Source organism: Pan troglodytes, chromosome 2 (genome assembly GCF_028858775.2).
Source record: "Pan troglodytes isolate AG18354 chromosome 2, NHGRI_mPanTro3-v2.0_pri, whole genome shotgun sequence".
NCBI lineage: Eukaryota > Metazoa > Chordata > Mammalia > Primates > Hominidae > Pan > Pan troglodytes.
The window spans coordinates 17,370,146-17,389,940 of NC_086015.1; the positions used below are offsets into that span (position 1 = coordinate 17,370,146).

At 50.6% G+C, this 19,795-nt stretch overlaps 1 protein-coding gene across 3 annotated transcripts in view; it reads right to left on the reverse strand.

The window, feature by feature from the left end:
- NUP210 (nucleoporin 210) overlaps positions 1-19,795 on the reverse strand; it is a 103,844-nt gene that overhangs the window by 50,643 nt on the left and 33,406 nt on the right. For all 3 annotated transcript variants that reach the window (XR_010155497.1, XM_016940516.4, XM_003309631.7), the window contains exons 6-13: positions 19,214-19,346; positions 12,505-12,663; positions 11,853-11,921; positions 10,608-10,714; positions 9,443-9,583; positions 8,657-8,794; positions 6,861-7,016; positions 4,977-5,175 (exon numbers count right to left, since the gene is read on the reverse strand). Coding sequence is in view for 2 of the 3 variants with exons in the window: in XM_016940516.4 (XP_016796005.3) it covers positions 4,977-5,175; positions 6,861-7,016; positions 8,657-8,794; positions 9,443-9,583; positions 10,608-10,714; positions 11,853-11,921; positions 12,505-12,663; positions 19,214-19,346 (1,102 nt within the window). In the remaining variant the exon portion in view is untranslated. The remainder of the gene's footprint in view (positions 1-4,976; positions 5,176-6,860; positions 7,017-8,656; positions 8,795-9,442; positions 9,584-10,607; positions 10,715-11,852; positions 11,922-12,504; positions 12,664-19,213; positions 19,347-19,795) is intronic.

The window sequence follows — 19,795 nt, forward strand, 5'->3', positions numbered from 1 at the left end:
CGCCTGTAATCCCAGCACTTTGGGAGGCTGAGATGGGCGGATCACCTGAGGTCAGGAGTTTAAGACCAGCCTGACCAACATGGAGAAACCCTGTCTCTACTAAAAATACAAAAAATTAGCCAGGCGTGGTGGTGCATGCCTGTAATTCCAGCTACTCCGGAGGCTGAGACAGGCGAATCACTTGAACCCAGGAGGCAGAGGTTGCAGTGAGCCGAAATCGCACCATTGCACTCCAGCCTGGGCAATAAGAGTGAAACTCTGTCTCAAAAGAAAAATAAAAATGTTTAATTCATGGCCGGGCATGGTGGCTCACACCTGCAATCCCAGCACTTTGGGAGGCTGAGGTGGGAGGATCACCTGAGGTCAGGAGTTTGAGACTAGCCTGACCAACATGGAGAAATCCCATCTCTATTAAAATACAGAATTAGCTGCGTGTGGTGGCACCTGTCTGTAATCCCAGCTACTTGGGAGGCTGAGGCAGGAGAATTGCTGGAACCCGGGAGGCAGAGGTTGCAGTGAGCCGAGAACGCACCATTGCACTCCCGCGTAGGCAACGAGGGAGCAAAACTCAGTTAAAAAAAAATAAATAATATTTAATTCACATGAGTATGTAATTCACAATGATTTTTCCACATACTGGACCCACCCTATATGCAGCACCCACATCAACAAATAGAATATTATATGTACCCCCAGAATCTCCTGGAAACCCTTCTGGTATTTGGCCTTTCCCTAAAGGAAAACCGCCCCCCTGGCGCCTACCAGCACAACTGAATCATGCTTGGTATTGTTCCCATAAAGGGAACCATGGGCATAACTCTTTTGTGCCTGGCTTCCTCAACTCAGCAGTGTTCATGGGATTTCTCATTGGTCACACCTTGAAGATCCTTTGTCCACATTCTCCATATGATTCTGTTGCATGAATATAGAGCAACAGACTGACCCATGCTATGGTGCACATCTGGGTTTCTTCCAGTTTGGGGCTGTGCTATGCGGTATTGCTGTAAACATCTGGGTGCCTTCCTCTTGGGGGACACACCTGGGCATTTCTGTTGCGTGCGTCCCTAAGAGAGGAAGTGCTAGGCTGCAGGGCGTGCATGTGTTTAGCTGTAGAAATTGTTGGTTGCTGTTGTTAAATATCTTCCCAAAGTGGTTGTGTCAATTTATACTGCTGCCAACGGCTGCCCTACATCCCTGCCATTATTAAATTTTAAAATTTTTATTTTATTTTTTTGAGACACGGTCTTGCTCTGTCGCCCAGGCTGGAGTGCAGTGGCACAATCTTGGCTCACTGCAACCTCCACCTCCCAGGCTCAAGTGAGTCTCCTACCTCAGCCTCCCGATTAGCTGGGACTACAGGAGTGAGCCACCACACCAGGATAGTTTTTTCATTTTTTTGTAGAGGCAAGGTCCCATTATGCTGCTCAGGCTGGTCTCAAACTCCTGGGCTCAAGCAATCCTCCCATCTCGGACTCCCAAAATGCTGGGATTACGGGCATGGGCCACTGTGCCCAGCCTAAAATTTTATCTTAAAAAAATTGTTTAAAAAAAATTCTGATAAAATACAACTAAGATAAAATTTCCCACCATAACACCTTTTGTGTGTATAGTTCAGTGGCATTAAGTACATTTATGCAGCCTGTGAATGGATGTCGCCACCATCCATCCACACAACTCTTCAACTTACAAAACTGAAACTCTGCACCCAATATACAGTAACTTCCCAATTCCCCTCACTCCAGTCCCTGGCTACTACCATTATACTTCCTATCTTCATGAATTTGATTACTCTAGGTATCTCATATAAGTGGGATCATAGAGTATTTGTCCTTTCGTGACTGGCTAATTCACTGAGCATGATGTCTTCGAGGTTCTTCCATGTTGCAGCATGGGTCGGAATTTCCTTCCTTCTTAAAGCTGAATAATATTCCACTGTACGGATAGACCTCATTGTGTTCATCCATTTTTCCAACGGTGGACACCTGGGTTATTTCCACCTTTTGGTTATTGTGAATAACACTGCCATGAACATGGGTGCACAAATACCTCTTTCGGATCGTACTTTCAACACCTTTGGATGTGCACCCAGATGCAGGATTGCCTGCTGGATCATACGGTAACTCCATGTTTACTTTCTTGAGGAACCACCATACTGCTTTCCACAGCAGCAGCACCTTTCACGTACACACCAGCAGCGCAAAAGAGTTCCAGTGTCTTCACATCCTTGTCAACATTTGCTGTTTTCTGTTGTTTTGATCGCAGCCATCCTAAGGAGTGTAGTGCTTTTCATTGTGGGTTTGATTTGCACCACTCTGATGACGAGTGATGTTAAGCATCTTCCCGTGTGCTTATTGTCCGTGTATCAGCTTTGGACAAATATCTATTCAAGTCCTCTGCCTACTGTTTGATTGGGTTATTGGTGTTATTGCTGCTGACACGTAGGAGTTCTTTACATATCCTAGATATTAACCCCTTATACAATTTGCAGATGTTTTCTCCCATTCTGTAGGTTGCCTTTGTACTCTGTGGTGTCCTTTGATATATAGAACTTTTTTATTTTGTTGTAGTCCAGTTTGTCTATTTTTAATTTGTAGCCTGTGCATCTGGTGTTATACCTAAAAAAAATAATGCCAAATTCCAATGTCCTAAAGCTTTCCTCCAGTTTTCTTTTAGAAGTTTTATAGTTTTCAATTTTATATTAGGTCTTTGATCCACTGTGACTTAATTTTTGTGTTTGGAGTTATGGAAGGGTCTAACTTCATTCTTATGCATGTCGATACGTGGTTGTCCCAGCACCATTTGGTAAATAGACTGTCCTTTCCCCATTGGACAGTCTTGGCACCCTTGCCAAAATTCATTTCACCATGTACGAGCAGGTTTTTATCTGGGCTCAGTATTCTATTCTGTAAGTCTGTCTATGCCAGCACCGTGTTGAGAGAGTCACAGTAGTGCCCACAGCCCAGGGGCTTTCAAGAAGATGCCACCCAAGAAGGCAAGGCAGAAATGGGACTGCCAAGTCCAACTGCAGTAAGCAGAGGGAGCCACAGACGGGAGGCCAGCCTGGGCCAGGGCTACCAGGGCTCTTCCTCAGAGCCATGATCAGAGTCTGGCTACCTGTGCTCTGAGCCTGGAAGGTGGCAGAGGGAGTTTACCTAACATGGGACCAAATTTGTTTCTTTAGCTGAGTAAGCTCCAGGGTGGGTATTATAGGGACAGGTCAACCTGCTGATCCAACCTGCTCTTGAGCCCCATGGGTTTCTGTGGGGTGAGCATCTCTGTCCTGACAGAGCCCAGGTTTCTAAGATACATATTTTCATACAGCCTGGGCCCTACACACCTCCCTACACATTACCATGCACACTCCACACCAGGGGCGGTACAAGGCACTTCCTAAGAGAAATTTGACACCACAGGATTCCCATCTTGACTGCTGTTTTCAGAAGTCAAACTCCTGGAGAAACGCCCTGCATCGTGCTGAGGGATATTCACTTGTAACCATCACAATAAGCAAAAGCTGCCATCCCATTTTACAGTTAAAGAACCCAAGGCTCAGAGAGGCTAGGCAGCACACCGGCATCATACAGCCAGCAAGGGAGTGGAGTGGCTCAGACCCAGGCTTGTGGAACTCCAAGCCCTGATCTTTCCTCCCTGGGACCTGAGCCCATGCCTGAGCAGCACCCTGCAGACTCCCTCCAGGACGGTTGTGGCAGGCAGTGCAGGGGAGTGGTTCGTGTCCTGCTGTTAGCGGGCCTCTCCCACGTGCAAGACTTTTCCTCCATCCTAAGTGATTACCTGGCAATGACACTGTAGACTTCATGAGCTTAGTTTCTCCTGGATGCAGTATGCTCAGGGATTTTTCAGAGATACTGGCCTCCTTCTGTGCAGCTTCAAACTGCAAAAGCTCTGCACGTAATTACAGCTACAGTTGCATGCACAGCCACTTGGCACCACAGGCGATCCTACAAACACCTCTGCCAATAAAGCTTCCTAAACGCTGCCAGGATCACATCGCTCTTCTGTTCAAAAACCTTCAGTGGCTCCCCACTGCCTGGACACTAGGTCCAAGCCCTCCAAAACACGCTGTGATTCAACGGGTCCTCTGTTCCCAGTCCTCCACGTGCACAGGCACCACGGACTGCCCACCTCCGGGCCCTGGTACAGGCGCCCCTGCTCACCAAATGGTGTCCCTGTTAACCTCCAATGCTCTGCCCAAATCTTACTCCTATTCAATAGTTCGCCTGTCCTTTGGTCTTCTTCTTCAGCAAATCAGAGAGGAAGCCCTTCCTTTCCTTATCTTTAGGGCCCATTTCACAGGTGAGTAAAGCCCCAGGGTCAGTGTCAGCCACACCCAGATCTGCACCCCATCCCTGTCCCAGGCCATGTGTGACCTTAGGCAGCTACAGCTACACAGCCTCAGTTTCTTCATCTGTCACATGGGCCAATAACAGATCCTTCTCCTAGGGTGGTTGTAAAGTCCTAATGAGGTCAGGCATGCAAAGTGCCTGTCCTGTCCTGACAGGGCTGACACTCGATAAACTATCACAGTCAGACTCCACCCATGTCACCATCAAAATCCCACAGCAGATGTGGCAGAGAACAGATGGGTGGGCCTTGCCTGTCACAGGTGAGAGGACCCTAGAATTAACCAAACCCCTATTGACAACGCATTCTGAATACCAACTGCATTCCAGGGACTAAAATAGGCACTTTGATGTGATTCTATGTAGATGACACACAGCTTAGAGATGTGAAAACTGAGGCTGAGCGAGGCCACTGATTTCCCAAAGTCACACGGTGGGCAAGATCCAGGCCAGACAGGAACAGACTGTGGATCAGGAGACAACTGCCATTCCTTATGTTGCAGCCCCTCTGCTGCCTCAAGCCCTCTCTTTGGGAATCTGGCGGTCCATGCTGAGAACCCAGACAATCTGGCCCCAATCCCAGTATCTGGCACCTGCTCAGCAGCGCTGGTTTACCTGGGAGTGGCTGGAACACACCCTGGTTCTCCACCTCGACAGCCAAGTCAAAGTGGGAGCAGTCGCTCAAGGTGACCACCTCGCTGGCCCCGCCGGGCATGAGGCCACTGATCCTCAGGGGCAGCTCCAGGGCCTGGCCCACACGTGCCTCCACCTGGCACGGGGCAAACTCCATGCTGTGGGGCTCGATCACATACACCTGGAAGACAGGGGCATGGCCTGGGCTCAGCTGCCTCCACGGGAGAGGCAGGGCCTGTTGCTCGGATATCCTAAGTGCTGCTGTGTGCTGAGCACTGAGGATACATCTGTGAGAAGCCTGTCGCGGGCAGTGGGGTGATTCAGGGACAGAGAGCAGGGGAGGCCTCTCTGAGGAGTGGCCTAGGAGCTCAGACCTGAGAGCCACAGCCAAGGCAGCCAGGCAAAGCCTGGGGGAAGAACACTCTGGGTGAAGGGATGGTGCGTGCAAAGGCCCTGCAGCACCTACCAGGCCAGCACCTTGGAGGAACATGGAGTCCAGTGTACTGAAGTGCACTGTGCAGGGGCAGTGGAAAGAGACGGGGCTGGCAGCCATGGTGAGGAATCAGTGTTTACTGTGGCTGAGCTGGGGGACCTCAGAGGTCCCCATCACCCTGGCTTCTGTGTACCGATCAGCAGCCAGCTGAGCAGTGTGGTGAGGAGGCTGTTGGAAAGCCCCAGAGAGAGATGCGACAGCTTGAGCCAGGGCAGGCGTGTTAGGACCAGTGAGATGTGGGATGTGTTCTGAATGTCTGGCTCATCAGATGGACTGGTAGAGCGGCTGGAGCCAGGAGAGAGGTAAGCACAGCCATGATTGTATAAAACTAGAATCCCACCTCCTGGTTAAGGAGGGGCTCTCCTCAACCCCACTCACCTGGCGAAGCACTGGCCTGAAGGGAAAGGGCAGGCTCCCTTACAGCATGCTGGGTCTGAGTGCAAGCCCCGCTGGCTGGCCCCGGAAGCCAGGTTCTACCCAGAACGCACGCTGCCTCCTGAGGAACTGTCCTCAGGATCTGGCTGGGCTGCTGGGCGAACAGTGCCACAAGGGGAAACTGGGGTGAGAGGACAGGGGTCCCAGTTTATCCCAACGCTGGACCTCATGCTTCATCTCAAGGGCCTGTGTGAAGCCCCCTCTCCATGAGAATCAGGCCTCACTTTAGACAGAGGTGGCTCTGGGTCTCAAGCAGAAGACTGGCCAGCCTATCCATCCCTGTCCCCAATACTGTAAGAGCAGGCTGCAGCTGGACTCCATGGGACACCCCTTCCTGCCCCAAATGAAGGAATAAAGGGGCTCTGAGGTCAGAGCACCAGGCAAGTATGGCCTGGGGTCAGTGGCCACAGGTGGGGCTGGCAGAGGCTCAGCTGTGACCACCACCACCTGCCACCATTGTGAAGTGAGATGGCCCCATGTCACTTAGGGCCAAAAGCCAGGTGTGGGGACCTGTGCAGGGAACACCTGCCTTTGTACCCAAAGGTGAGTGAAGGGAGAGGAGTCTGGCCTGGTCTCTCGGAGCCTGGTGGTGCCCTTTCACTGAGTTTACAACCCAGTGCTTGGTGGACCTTCCAAATGGAGATTACTATCTTTCAGGTCTGGGGAATTTTCTAGAATGGCTCTTAGATTATCTCCCCTCCAGAAACCCAGCCCTGTGGACACTGGCCTTTCTGGGCCCATTGTTGGCTGGTGTGAGACATCCTGTCCATCTTCCTGACATGGCCGTGAGCTCCTAAGGGAAGGGCTGGGGCTTGAGCTCCTAAGTACAGGACCCAAGGTTGGGGGTGTTTCTGAGTGAAGTCGAGGCTTGCTCAGAGGGGGCGGCTGGAGACCACCATCCGAGCCTCCCAGGGGGTGTCTTGGCCCTGAGCTCTCACCTTCATCTCACCGAAATGGAGTGGGTTCTGCACATCATGTGCCTGGATCACACTGAACCCGATGTCACTGCCTGTGGTCATCACGCCCTTGACAGTAACTGTGGCAACCAGGTAGCTTGATGAAGACCAGCTGAAGTTCCCACTGCCACCGTGGGCCTGCGGAGGAAAAGCCATCACAGGACCGGCCACCCACCCTTAGCCTGCTGGGGAAGCCAGAGGGTCAGAGACACGTGCGTGTGCATGCACGTACTCACACTCATACACATTTATCCTCACACTCATGGGTTCACCCATGCACACACTCACCATTCACACTCACATGTACAGCTACTTGCCCATTCACTCACACACTCACCCTCACACTCATGCTCACTTACCACTCACATCCACAGTGCACACCACGTACACCTACTCACCTGCTCACACACTCATTTACTCTCATGCTCACATGCTCACCACTCACACCCACAGTGCACACTCATACACCTACTCATTCGTACACATGCTCACTTACATTTACCTTCACACTCACACTTTCACCCACTCACCATTCGCACCCACAGTACACTCACATACATTCACCTACTCCCACCAGCTTATCCTCACACGCACACAAACTTTCTCACACATACATACATTCACACATATATACTCGCACCAATACACTCAGACACATACACACTCTCACAGGCTCTAAAACACCTGTGGCCACTTCCTCACTGACACACAAGGTCGATGCCCACAGCAGGGAAAAATGTGGTATCAGCTAGGGTCTGGCTAGAGGCTCCCCCTGCCCTCACCCTCTTTGTCCTGTCTCGTTTCTGTCCTCATATTCTGGGGACCTCGAGACTGATGCACACAAACACACATGCCCATGACAGAGGCCCCAGAACCTGGTGGCACCTCCCAGAGCTCAGGCTGGAGTGGGACGAACCCTTGGTCACCGAGCCAGTTGCAGGATGCTACCTCCCTGACCAGACACAAGCTCCCAGCACACACCCCTGCCCACTCCTCATTGTCTGCTGGGAGGTCAGCGACTGCACCTCTGCTCCCAGACCAGAGGAAACAACCCCAAAACCCAAGGGGCCAGGATGGTGATGCACCTGAGCAGAGAGCCGGTGCCAGTGCACAGACAGGACACCTGTCACTACTCCATGGGACAGCAGGACTGATGTGCCCTGCACTGACCACGAGGACTCGAGCCCTGTCTAAGGCGAGTCCTGCTGGCTAATGCCAGGTGGAAGCATTAAGGTCAGAGCAGTGATACATCCCATGTGATGAGGTTGGAGATACTTATCCCTTAAATTTTAATGTTTTCTCTAAGGGTGTGTATATATATAATGCTTTCAAAAAAGATTTTTAGAAAAATAAACGTTAATGAAATTCAAAACTGTATTCCAGGTTTTCTTTATTCTATTTTTTCTCTTTTTTTTCCCCCCCTTTTTTTGAGTAGAGATGGAGGTCTCCCTATGTTGCTCAGCCTGGTATCAAACTCCTGGGTTTAAGCGATCCTCTCACTTCAGCCTCCGAAAGTGCTGGGACTGCAGGTGTTAGCCACCGCACCCTGCCTTATTCTCAATTTTTTCATTGTTGGTTTTTGTTGTTTTTTTTTTCCTAATTAACAGAATGCATTGCTATGATGGAAACCTCAGGAAACAGCAGAAATCATAAAGACTGTGATTTAAAATTCTCCACGACCACTAGAGAGTAATACTAAAAGTAATAGAATGGACAAAAAGCCACAATCCCATGAAAACACCAAAGGAATGCATGCAGAGGTGAGGGGTCTCACGTACCTTTATTGTGTACTGATAGGTGCCCGTCTTTGGTTGCCATGGAAATGTCAAGATGCTGGGATACAGGGTGATCGGGATGTGAATTTCCACCTCCTGCTGGTTCCACACAGGCACCTGTAGTATGTGGACCCCTCCATCCTACAAGGGGTGAAGGTGCCACACGTAACCATGACAACCATGTCATCATCAGTCTTTCCCAGTCACCGGACCCCCACCCCTCCCTGGGGATCGGGCCACAAAGGTGGATTTGGGGGAAGAGTGGAGAGGAAGGTGCCAGACACCCTGCTGCCCTCTCGTTCTCCATGGGGATGGCTTTGTGAAGTGCTTTCTGGAAATGCTGCCTGACTGAATCCTCAGGGCACCCTGGCAGGATGGATGTGGTGTCCCCACAACTTTACAGACGGGGAAACTGAGGCTTGAGAGCTAAAGCAGCCCGCCCAGCCCCCAGAGCTGAGGAGGCCGACTCTGGCAGGAGTCACTGTCGGTGCATGGGCATTTCTTCCTGTTACAGCCTGCTGCCCCTTCCAGGCCTGGAGGCCTTCTGTGCGGGGTAGGAAAATGGGAACACCCAGGCCGATTTTCCAATCAGCAAAGCTCTGCTCCCTAAGGCTGATGGGCTTCTTAAAGACTAAGGAAAAAAGAACCCAGGATGCAAGTAGCCCAAACAGGAAAAGGGATGCAGGTGGCCCAACTCCCTGGGACTCATGGCCCTCCTGGGCTGACATTTCTGCCTACAGAGGGTGGCTTCATAGGACAAGGCACAACGCAGGGGAGACACCAACTTGCCTGGTCCACCACAGAGGTGAGGGCCGCGTCAATGGCCGTCTGTCCCCTCTTTAGTGCCCTGATGCGATGGTATGACCCATTCTGGGAGGACGAGAGCACCTCGAAGAACTCAGCAGGAAGCACGGTTTCAATTCGGATGTTCTGGAAGGTGAGGCAGGACAGGAGAGAGGTGCTTCTGGGGTGACTCCAGAAAGTCAGAATTTGGGCACAAAGCTACAGGACTGAAACCAGCAGCCAGGCCAGGCCAAGGGGCCCCCTGGGGCTCAGCAGCCTCCACTAGCAGCAGACGGGTGGGCTGGGCCCTGGAACAGAGGTCTGATCACTATGGCCTTTGTCCCCACCGAGGCCACCCTCCCTGCATGGCCTGATGACCTGCGCTTCTATTTCATCCCCCTGTGTGGCACCTGGAGCAGCTTGGAGCCTACCGAGGTCTCAACAAGGAACCAGTAAATACAAAAAAAAGGGCATCACGTCCCCTACAGCTAACTGCAAATGGTGACCATCCCAGCCCTTGTTTGATAACATGAGCAAAGCAATGACTTCTTCAAGGACACCGAGAGGAACCTCGCCTTTTTCTTCTAAAACCTCCAACGCCACCTGAAGGGCCTTGGGGTGCTCACTGACGAGCCTGGAATTTCTCACAGGGGACAGAGAGGCAGCCAAGACTCCTGCACATTTCTTCATCTGTTTGACACCCACTTCCAGAACCAGAAAGTGTGCTGAGCTCGGCCTCTGTCATGCAGGGCTCCAGGTATTTCTGGGACCCAGTACGGAGAAAGCCAGGACGTGCTCCATGACTCTCTGCAGGGCAAGAGGAGAATGGATTCTCTGAGGTCCCCAGCTTGGGGAAAAGGGGGCGGGAGAGTGGCAGGCAGAGACCTCCTCCCTATCCTCCTATCCTGGAGCCCTGCCGCTGTGGCAACCTCTGCCCTCCAGCCCAACAGGGGCTCTGCAGCTGGGCCGGTGTGCAGGCTCACAGGCTCTGGAGATGCCCCGGGATGCCTCAGCACTGTTTCCCACAGACCCGGGAGCGCCACTAGAAACAGGACCCCTCCTCGGTCAGCCTGCATGGGGGCTCCTGTTGCTTTGGGGGCTGCTCTTCAGCAGCTGCGTCAGACAACGACCCCACCTCATCCCCCCAGCCAGGACCTGAACAGGCACTCACGTCAGATACATAGACCTTGTTGCTGAACTTGTCAAAAACTTCGATGGTGACTTCATACAGGCGGCCGGTCTCCAGCACCCACCTGTCACCAGGGTGAACGGTGAACCCTAAAACAGGCAGGGAGAGCCTGAGCACTCAGGCCTCAGGGGCAGCAGGGTGGAGGAGGATGGGACCACCACCCTCAGCACAGGGGCCCTCAGCATCCACACGGGAAGCCCCACTCCACCCACCTGCAGGCCCCACTCCACCCACCTGCAGGCCCTACACCACCCACCTGGAGGCCCCACAACTATGGCCCTGGCCTCCTCCACAGAGAGGGACCTGCTGCTGAGGAGCAGAAGTCTAATGCCACCTTCAGCCCTAAGTCCTGAGCTGACCTCGCCAGGACCAACCCTGGACTCATCCCACTCTGTCTGATCAAGGCTCTTTCAAACTCATTCCCGTCCTCAGTGGGTCTACACTCAGAATCCAGCAGCTCTGTCCTCAACACACAGCAGGCCTACGCTCTGAACCCTCGGCAGGTCTACGCTCTGAATCCACAACAGTTCTCTGCTTTGAACTCTCAGTCCTGAGCTGACCTCGCCAGGACCAACCCTGGACTCATCTCAGCAGGTCTACACTCTGAAGCCTGTCACTGAGCACTCTTGCCATATGAGTCATCCCTGCCCTCCCAGGTTCTCAGTCCCCTCCAACACAGGATACCACAGCACTCTTGCTGTCCCCTGGGATGCCCAGTGTACTTTTTCACTTCCACACCACTGCCTAAGCAATTCCCTCTGCCAGGACACCTTCCCGCAAAAGAAGCTCTGAGAAAATGCCTGCCTTCAATATCATCATCATGTTCCTCCCCTCCCTGCTAAGGTACCTGCCTACTGTCATGTCACCTTAGGGTCCCTCTATAATTGAGCTGACACTGGGCCCCAACCTCTAAATGTCCATAGCAATGGTCAGGTCTGGGAAAAGCCGTGGTATGAAAACCAGGAGGGTGCAAGCCCCTCACCACTCTCATCGGTTCTGTTTCTCTCCTTGCTGAGCCTGCCGCCTGCCTGGCTTGGCTCATTCTACCTATTTCTACACCAAACAGGGAAGGGCTGGTGAGTGCCCTGGGCAATGGTGGTCATAGCAAGTGGCAGAGCTGGCCAGAGGGAAGCATTTTCTGTGGAGCTATTGCTTCTTTTCTATTTTTTAAACTCATATAGTCACAACTGAGCAGCATCCATGAGGGCCCAGGAGGCCCACACTCACCTAGGTATCCAGGTTCGACCACGTAGATAGTGCTGTTGGGTAACCTAGACGCACCTTGCATGCGAATACCTGAATTTTTAATTAAGGGGCAAGACATATGACAGCAAATAAACCAGCTGGCTGGCCAGTTTCAGCTTGGCTCAGAATCCTGATCATTAAGACATCACATGGAGAGAAGAAGAGGGGATGAAAACTCCCCTGGCTTAGGCCACGTAGAGCAAAGGCACTTTTCAGAATCAAAGGCCACACTGCGCTTGCCACACTAGCAAAGGGGAATCTCTGTGAGGGACACTGGAGACCGCACAGGACACAACAACAAGTCTGGGGCATCAACACTCCATTATGCTAGTATGGAAACAGCCCCCGCCAGGCCCCCTCTGAGAAGGCTGCAGGTACTGGAGAAGTTTCCGGAGACAAGGAACGACACTCAGCTCCTGCCATCACCTCCCACCGCTGGGAGCCTCTGGGGTGAGTCACCCACAGCCGTGAGCAATTCCACTCAGCAGTGCTATTTCAGTTCTTTCTGATTTTCAGACCGTTGAGGGGAAACGGCTATTTTTAGCCCTGCCGAGCTTTCAGGGAAAAAAACAACTTGACTTCCAAACAGCAGCTCCGCTATGCCTAAGAACACACCAGCCCAAGAAAAGGATATTCCTGTGGCCAAGGACGAGGCTGCTCTGTCCCAGCTGCAGTGCAGTGACCATCGATGTGTCCTGGGCCAAGATAGCCACCGGCCGGGCTGGGTCTCCTTCGGGGCCCGGGATGCTGTTCTGAAGCTGCAACTCGTACTGATCGGAAGGCATGGAGAGTTCTGGCCACCAAGAAACAAAAAATAACAGGGAAAAAGAGAGCAAAGACAGGAAATGATAGAAGCCAATACACTCCCACTGCCACCCCGAATCTCTGCACCCTGCTCTCAGTACAGCTGACGCATTTTCTTAATTGTTTTCAGTGCTTTAAATTTTAATATTGTTCTGCATGCTGGTGGACAAAACTGACACTCCATGAATTTTCAGAGGCAATCAGTTTTTCTGTGTAAGCTCTTTAAAAAAAAAAAATTAACCACAATCTATTTGCCAACTGCTTGGAGAATATTAACATTATGCCATTTCTGAACATTGCAAAGTGAACTCTTTGCTTCTACGTAGAGGGGGCTGTTTGGGGGCACTGGGGTTCTTGCTGGTTCCGTCCAGCCTCTAGGGGTTTCCCAAGAAGCTCTGGTCACTGGTCTCCCATGGGGTCTATAATTGCCAACAATGAACCCTGCTGCCATCCTCACCAGCTTCAGTGTTCCCCTGCCCTTCACACCCACTTGGCAGAAAAATAACTTGCCCAACGTGGGCTAGGATGGAGAAGAGTTTCCCTGAGAAGTAAGAGTTCTATAAAGTGAGCAACATCGATGTACATCTTCCTTGCTCTGTGGGCAGAGATCACAAGCACTTTTGACAGCAATGGTGACTGCTGAGCAGGGATCAAGATGCCTCAGAACAATGAGGTGTCTCATGATCACATTCCCTCATATCCCTCAATAGCCCTGGGAACACACTACTGAGAGCCACATTTTGGGGATAGGGGACTGAGGACATCAAGATGAGCAGCCTGCTCACCATTGCGCAGCTAGTGGAAAACAGAGCTGGCGTTCTGATCCAGAGAGCCTGACCACTTTCACATTCACTCTCCTAAGTCCGCGGAGCTTCCTAACCAGTCACCCATTCACTGTCCCCACAGGTGGGACATTCTAGCCCTCCAGCAAGAGAAGAGAGAAGAGGACACAGGAAACAGCAGACAACATCTCTGCTTGGCCCTCCTCTCAGGCCAGCTCAGGGCTTCAACACCCCATAGAGGGTGCCAGGTCAGGACTCCCAGAGGAATTTCAGCTAAAGCATGTTTCAGAATCTCCAGGGATTCTGATGAGAATTCTAAAAGAGAGGAAACTTGCCTGGCCCTTGTCCTGGGTTATTTTTCACGTGATCTAATAAGTATCAAATAATTTTCACTAGAACATTGGGTCCCCAAAGTGTAGTCCCTGAACCATCAACATCACCTGGAACTGCAAATGATGGGCCCCATCCCAGACCTGCTGAATCAAACTCCAGGGCTGGGCTCCAGCAAGCTTTGTTTTCACAAGCCCTGTAGGTGATTCTGATGTAGGCTAGAATTGAGAATCCCAAAGGGAATGCACAGCCCACATCCTCATCTCTAATCAAGTGATTCTTGCAGATGATGTGTCTAGTGTTCAGAATATGGAGCAGTGCATCAAAGATAAACGTCAGAATAAAATAACACAGTTGCTCAATGAAGCAACATTACTTTATACTGATTAATGAAGCACTAGCTTCCTCCCTTGTTTACTTTAAAGTTTTCTAAATGAGTAAGGCCCTTTTGGGAAATGAAAATGCTTACACTGAAGGGGACTTACATAGCACAGATGTAACCCTCCTTGCAAATTCTAAGACTGAAAATAAGGACGATTTTGTGACAGACTCCTTAGATACCTCTTTTTCTTTCTTTTCTTTTCTTTTTTTTTTTTTTAGAGATAGGTTCTTACTATGCTGCCCCGGCTGGAGTGCAGTGGCTTTCTTAGGTGCAATCACAGCTCACTGCAGCCTGGAACTCCTGGGCTCAGCCTCCTAAGTAGTTGAGACTACCAATGCACGCCACCATACCTGGCCTTAGATACCCCCTGTATCCTGGAACTCACTCCTTATAAGAGACACTGAATGTGGAAGTCTTCGCAGATATTAAGGGCACTACCCAGTTCCTGTCTTTGAATTATTGGGCCAACAACAGAAAGGCGCTCCTGAGGCCCCAGATCATCCCTGCTATCATCTGCAGGGGGTGAACAGCTGCCCTTCTATAGGTCAGGAAGCCCACATTCTTCTAAAAGACATGATCTCTATCCCCTGCTGACCCTGGCTGATCCCCCCAGATTTGTTTCTGTCAGCGCTCCCACTCCCGGACCTTGCACTCCACATGAGCTCCAGGGATGACCATGGAGCTCCTGCGGAGCTGGGTCTGAGTCAAGGATGATGGAGAGCTCACTCCCTGCCTCTGACCTCAGCCCCTGCTCAAGCAGCCCCAGATACATTAGTTCTGAGCAGCCACAGTTAAGTGCCTGCCAGATTCAAAGTTCCTTCTACAACTGAGTCTCTGACACATGAACCTCAGCCCAACACATGTGCATGCTATTGGTTTTGCAAACCTAGTACATTTTATTTCAGTAATTCCAGCATTCTATCCACTCAAGTTCTCTTCAGATACTGATTCCATCAGCCAGCATGCCCTTCCCACATTTTTATTACATCTAACAACTTGATCACAGTGGCAGTCATGTCTGCAACCAATCCAAACACCAACAGGACTTAGGACTAAGGACTGGAGATGGAGACCACGGCTCCCACTGGAAGCCCATCCTATAAGCAATACAGATGCCCTGCTATAAGCCTCAGGAGCCTGTCTCCTCCACTCACAGGCCTCACTTGCAGACATGATGTGACTGACTGTGCTCCACCTCTGCTAGGCTGTGAGCTCCAGGAGGGCAGGAACCGGGCAGCCCTGCTGACCACTGTGCACCCAGCACTTAGCAAAGGGCTGGCACAGAGCAGATGCTCAGGAAATGTATTTGCAAGAAAGGGAGGAGCCAAAAAAAAGAAGAGAGGCAGACATAAAGGAAATAAAAATACCAAAGAAGAAAAAATTACCGTAAGGAAGGAAACCCAACAGAAAAGAAAATATAAAGAGTTAATCTGCAGTTATAATTATCGCATGTTAATGAGCCCATGTAACTGTCATCCAACGCAGAATGCTCTGAGGCTTCCACAGGATGCCGGGCAAGACAGAGATTTGCTGAAATTCAGGTCCCCTATGAAGACACCATTCCCTGACTTTTCTGTCTAGCAAACCTGCAAAAACCAATATAGTCATGTGAATTATACCTCAATGAAAAAACAATCCAGCTAGGCTGAGCATGGCAACTCATGCCTATTATCCCAGCACTTTGGGAAGCTGAGGTAGGAGGGATAACTTGAGCCCAGGAGTCTGAGACCAGCCTGGACAACATAGAGAGACCGCATCTCTATTAAAAAAAAAAAATTAGCCAGGCATGTGGTGTGTGCCTGTGGTCCCAGCTACTCAGGGGTCTGAGGTGAGAGGATCACTTGAGCCTGGGAGGTCAAAGCTGCTGTGAGCCATGATCATGATACTGCACTCCCAACATGGGTGACAAAGCAAGACTCTCTCTCAAAAAAACCCCAAAATAATTCATCTAAAAGACTCAGGAGTTTCCATTGGTGTGTCTTGTTCACAGTGAAGTTTTGCTGGCTCGGCCCCTCTCAGTTTTGCCAAAACATCCATCTGGAATCTACTGCAGTAGCATCCAGTGCCATCAATCGCACAGGAGTGTGTATTTTTGGAGTACTTTCACATCTCATGACATGATGAAAGGGAGGTGGGCCCTGCCTCTTTCCTTTCCTGTCCCAGGGCATCTTTCATGTGCTCCAATTCCTTGATGTCTGTGGCAGGAAGGTCAGTGACCAAGCTCGTAAGTTTTCTAGGTACCTTGGGAGGTGCAGTTCCTCTGGGCTGTGATATCTGAGCTAATTTAGAGTGAGCTCTTTTTTTTTTTTTTTTTTTTTGAGACAGAGTCTCACTCTGTCGCCCAGGCTGGAGTGCAGTGGTGCGATCTCAGCTACTGCAACCTCCTCTGCCTCCCAGGTTCAAGCAATTCTCCTGCCTCAGCCTCCTGAGTAGCTGGGACTACAGGTGTGTGCCACCATGCCCAGCTAATTTTTTTCTGTATTTTTAGTAGAGACAGGCTTTCACCATGTTAGCCAGGATGGTCTCGATCTCCTGACCTCATGATCCGCCCGCCTCGGCCTCCCAAAATGCTGGGATTACAGGTGTGAGCCACCGTGCCTGGCCGAGTGAGCTCTTTCTAAAGTCAGCCCATCCCCTCTTAACTACATGGGCTCTGCTTGCCCAGCTGGGGCAGTTTCATGCCCCATGAGTCCCATGCAAATGGACCACCTCACCACTGCCCTGGGAGACTGTAAGGCCCTGTTTTTGTTTGTTTGTTTGTTTTGAGACAGTCTCGCTCTGTCACCCAGGCTGGAGTGCAATGGCGCAATCTCGGCTCACTGCAACCTCCACCTCCCGGGTTCAAGTGATTCTCCTGTCTCAGCCTCTTGAGTAGCTGGGATTACAGGCGTGCGCCACCACACCTGGCCAATTTTTGTATTTTTAGTAGAGGCGGGGTTTCACCATGTTGGTCAGGCTGGTCTCGAACCCCTGACCTCGTGATCCGCCCGCCTCAGCCTCCCAAAGTGCTGGGATTATGGGCGTGAGCCACCACGCCCGGCCGGCCCTGTTGTTATAATTAGCTTTTTTCTGGGTTTCCTTTGGGGAGAAGCGGCAGAGGGAAATTCCAATTGATCCTACAGGGGTGATTAAGGCCAAGGAGTCCAACAGTTTTGTGAGCTTCAGGTCTTCTATGCCTCAGTTTTCCTCATGTATGAAACAGGGTATTAATGAAATCTGCCTCATAGAGCTGTTGGGTTATATCCAGGTACACAACTGTAGTCCCAGCTACTCAGAAGAACTGAGGCAGGAGGATGGCTTGAGGCCAGCAGTTTGAGATCAGACTGGGCAACATAGCAAGACCAAGTCTCTAAAAAATAAAATGAAGTAACTTTAAAAAGAAAAGCACTTACAACTGCCCAACACTGAGGAAATGTTCAGTCATGGTTAGGTGCTGTCAGCAGTGACTAGGCTCTCCAAGCGTCTTCCTTCAGGCCGCAGTGCCATTTCTTGATCAGTGTTCATGGATAATTTTATATTTCTGAGACCTCCTGTTTGTGCCCTCTGGCCTTTCAACACGCTTCCCCTTTGCATTCTTCCTTAGGCTGCTGTCCTCAGAACTCTACCTTGGAGCCTCCTCCCCTTTCAGAGTCTCAGAAAGCCACATCTTGGACTGTCCCTGTCCTAGAATCTGCCTCCCTGAAGTCAGGTAAACATCGGGCTCTGACCAGGACACCCACGCTTGGCTTCCTACAAATCCTACTGCAGGCCATCCTCCTGTTGACTTGACATCCTGCTGAAGGGCAGATGCTGCTTGCCCAGAATCAAGAAACATGAGTTTGCTTCTCTTCAACTAGGACCCCCTTGCCAGAAAGAACTGGGCCCAAAGGCAGGAGCGCCTGTCTTCAGTTTCTTTGTCCTCCTGAGAGAAAGCGTTCTGCCACACAGGAATGACCAACCAGATGACTGCTCTCAGTTGAGCAGGACTTTAAACAATGCAGCACCTCCCATCAACTGGAGACACCACTCAAGTTGCTCTTATGCTGAAGTGTGTATCTGCCTGCCTCTTAAGTGACACCCTGTATCACAGGTGGAACCGACCTACCAACCTGGCAAAGTCACCTGACTGAGGCCCTCGGATGGACTGGACCTGAGAGCTCTTATGCCCATGACCCTTCAGGTCCTATGCTCTGGATGTTAAACATACACAGCTTTGAACAAAATGATAATGATCCTTAGGAGGACTGGCACTCCATTGAGAACCGTCACTATCTAAACACAAGTACACAGTACAACTACACTCCTATTGATTCATTTTGTCCTCACAGCCCAGGCAGAAAGGCCTCAAAGCCTCCAATGAGAAACAGCCCTGGAGAAGGGCAGTCGCTTGCCCAAGTTTGTTCAGTTGTCAGTTGCAGACCGGGGCAAAGCCCAGCTAAACACAAAGCCCACAGCTCTGGACTTGCTGCCACTGAAGGGGCATATACCCCAAAGAATTTGAAAGCAGGGACTCAGATATTTGCTCACTATGTTCACAGCAGCATTACTCACAATGGCCAAAAAGTGGAAGCAACCCAAGTGTCTGCTGATGGATGAATGGGTAAACAGAATGTGGTCTATCCATCCACACAATGGAGCACTATTCAGCCTTAAAAGGGAAGGGAATTCCAACCCTTGCTACAACATGGATGAAACTTGAAGACATCAGGCTAGGAAAAAAAGTGATATAAGCCAGTTACAAAAAAATAAATACTATATGATTCCACGTACATGAGGTAACCAGAGTAGTCACATTCACAGAGACAGGAAATAGAGTGATGAGTGCCAAGGGCTGGGAGAGGGTGAAGGGGAGTTAGTGTTTAACAATGCAGAGCTTCAGTTTGGGAAGATGAACGAGTTCTGTGGATGGATGATGGTGATGGCTGCAGAAGAGTGTGAATGTACTTGATGCTACCTGATGGAGCACTTAAAAATGGTTAAGATGGTAAATTTTGTTACATGTATGTAACCACAATAAAAAAAGGAGGAAGGAAGCATCTGTCATGATGGCAGAGCCAATGACACACCTGTAATTTTCCCTTGCCTGATCTTCTGCACCTTGTAGTGAATGGAGGTTCCCACCATCAGGTAGACGTCATAGGCCGGGTTCAGAAGGATGTTTTCCAAAATCAGCAGCCTGACTTCTGCAGGGCGTACATTCTTGGCATAAAGAAAAGGCAGACAAAGTGAGGTGCGGACAGGGAATGGGGAAGTGGTGGTGTGAGCAAGAGAAAGAGATGTTTTAAACATGGGAATAGGGAAGTTAAGAGGAAAGAAACAAGATATCATTCCCAAATCCTCACTTTCAGAACCCAGAGGTCCCAGGGGAGCTCCATAAGTATAGCAGGCACCCAGAAAAAGGGCATTACCCAGACTGAGCCCTCACACTGACTGCCCATTGTGCATGGTTTATCTCTATGTGAAACCATGATTAAACTGGAGTAAAAGAGGAAAGCCAGGGTGAACTCTAGGGATGCTATGGCCACCGGGAGCTCAAGTTCTCTCCACACAAAAGCCCAAGGTCCAGGGAACTTGAGAAGCCCCAGGCCAACATAAAAAGCAGGAGAGGCATATGCTGTGATGAGCCTTGGCTGCTATTCCTTGACCCC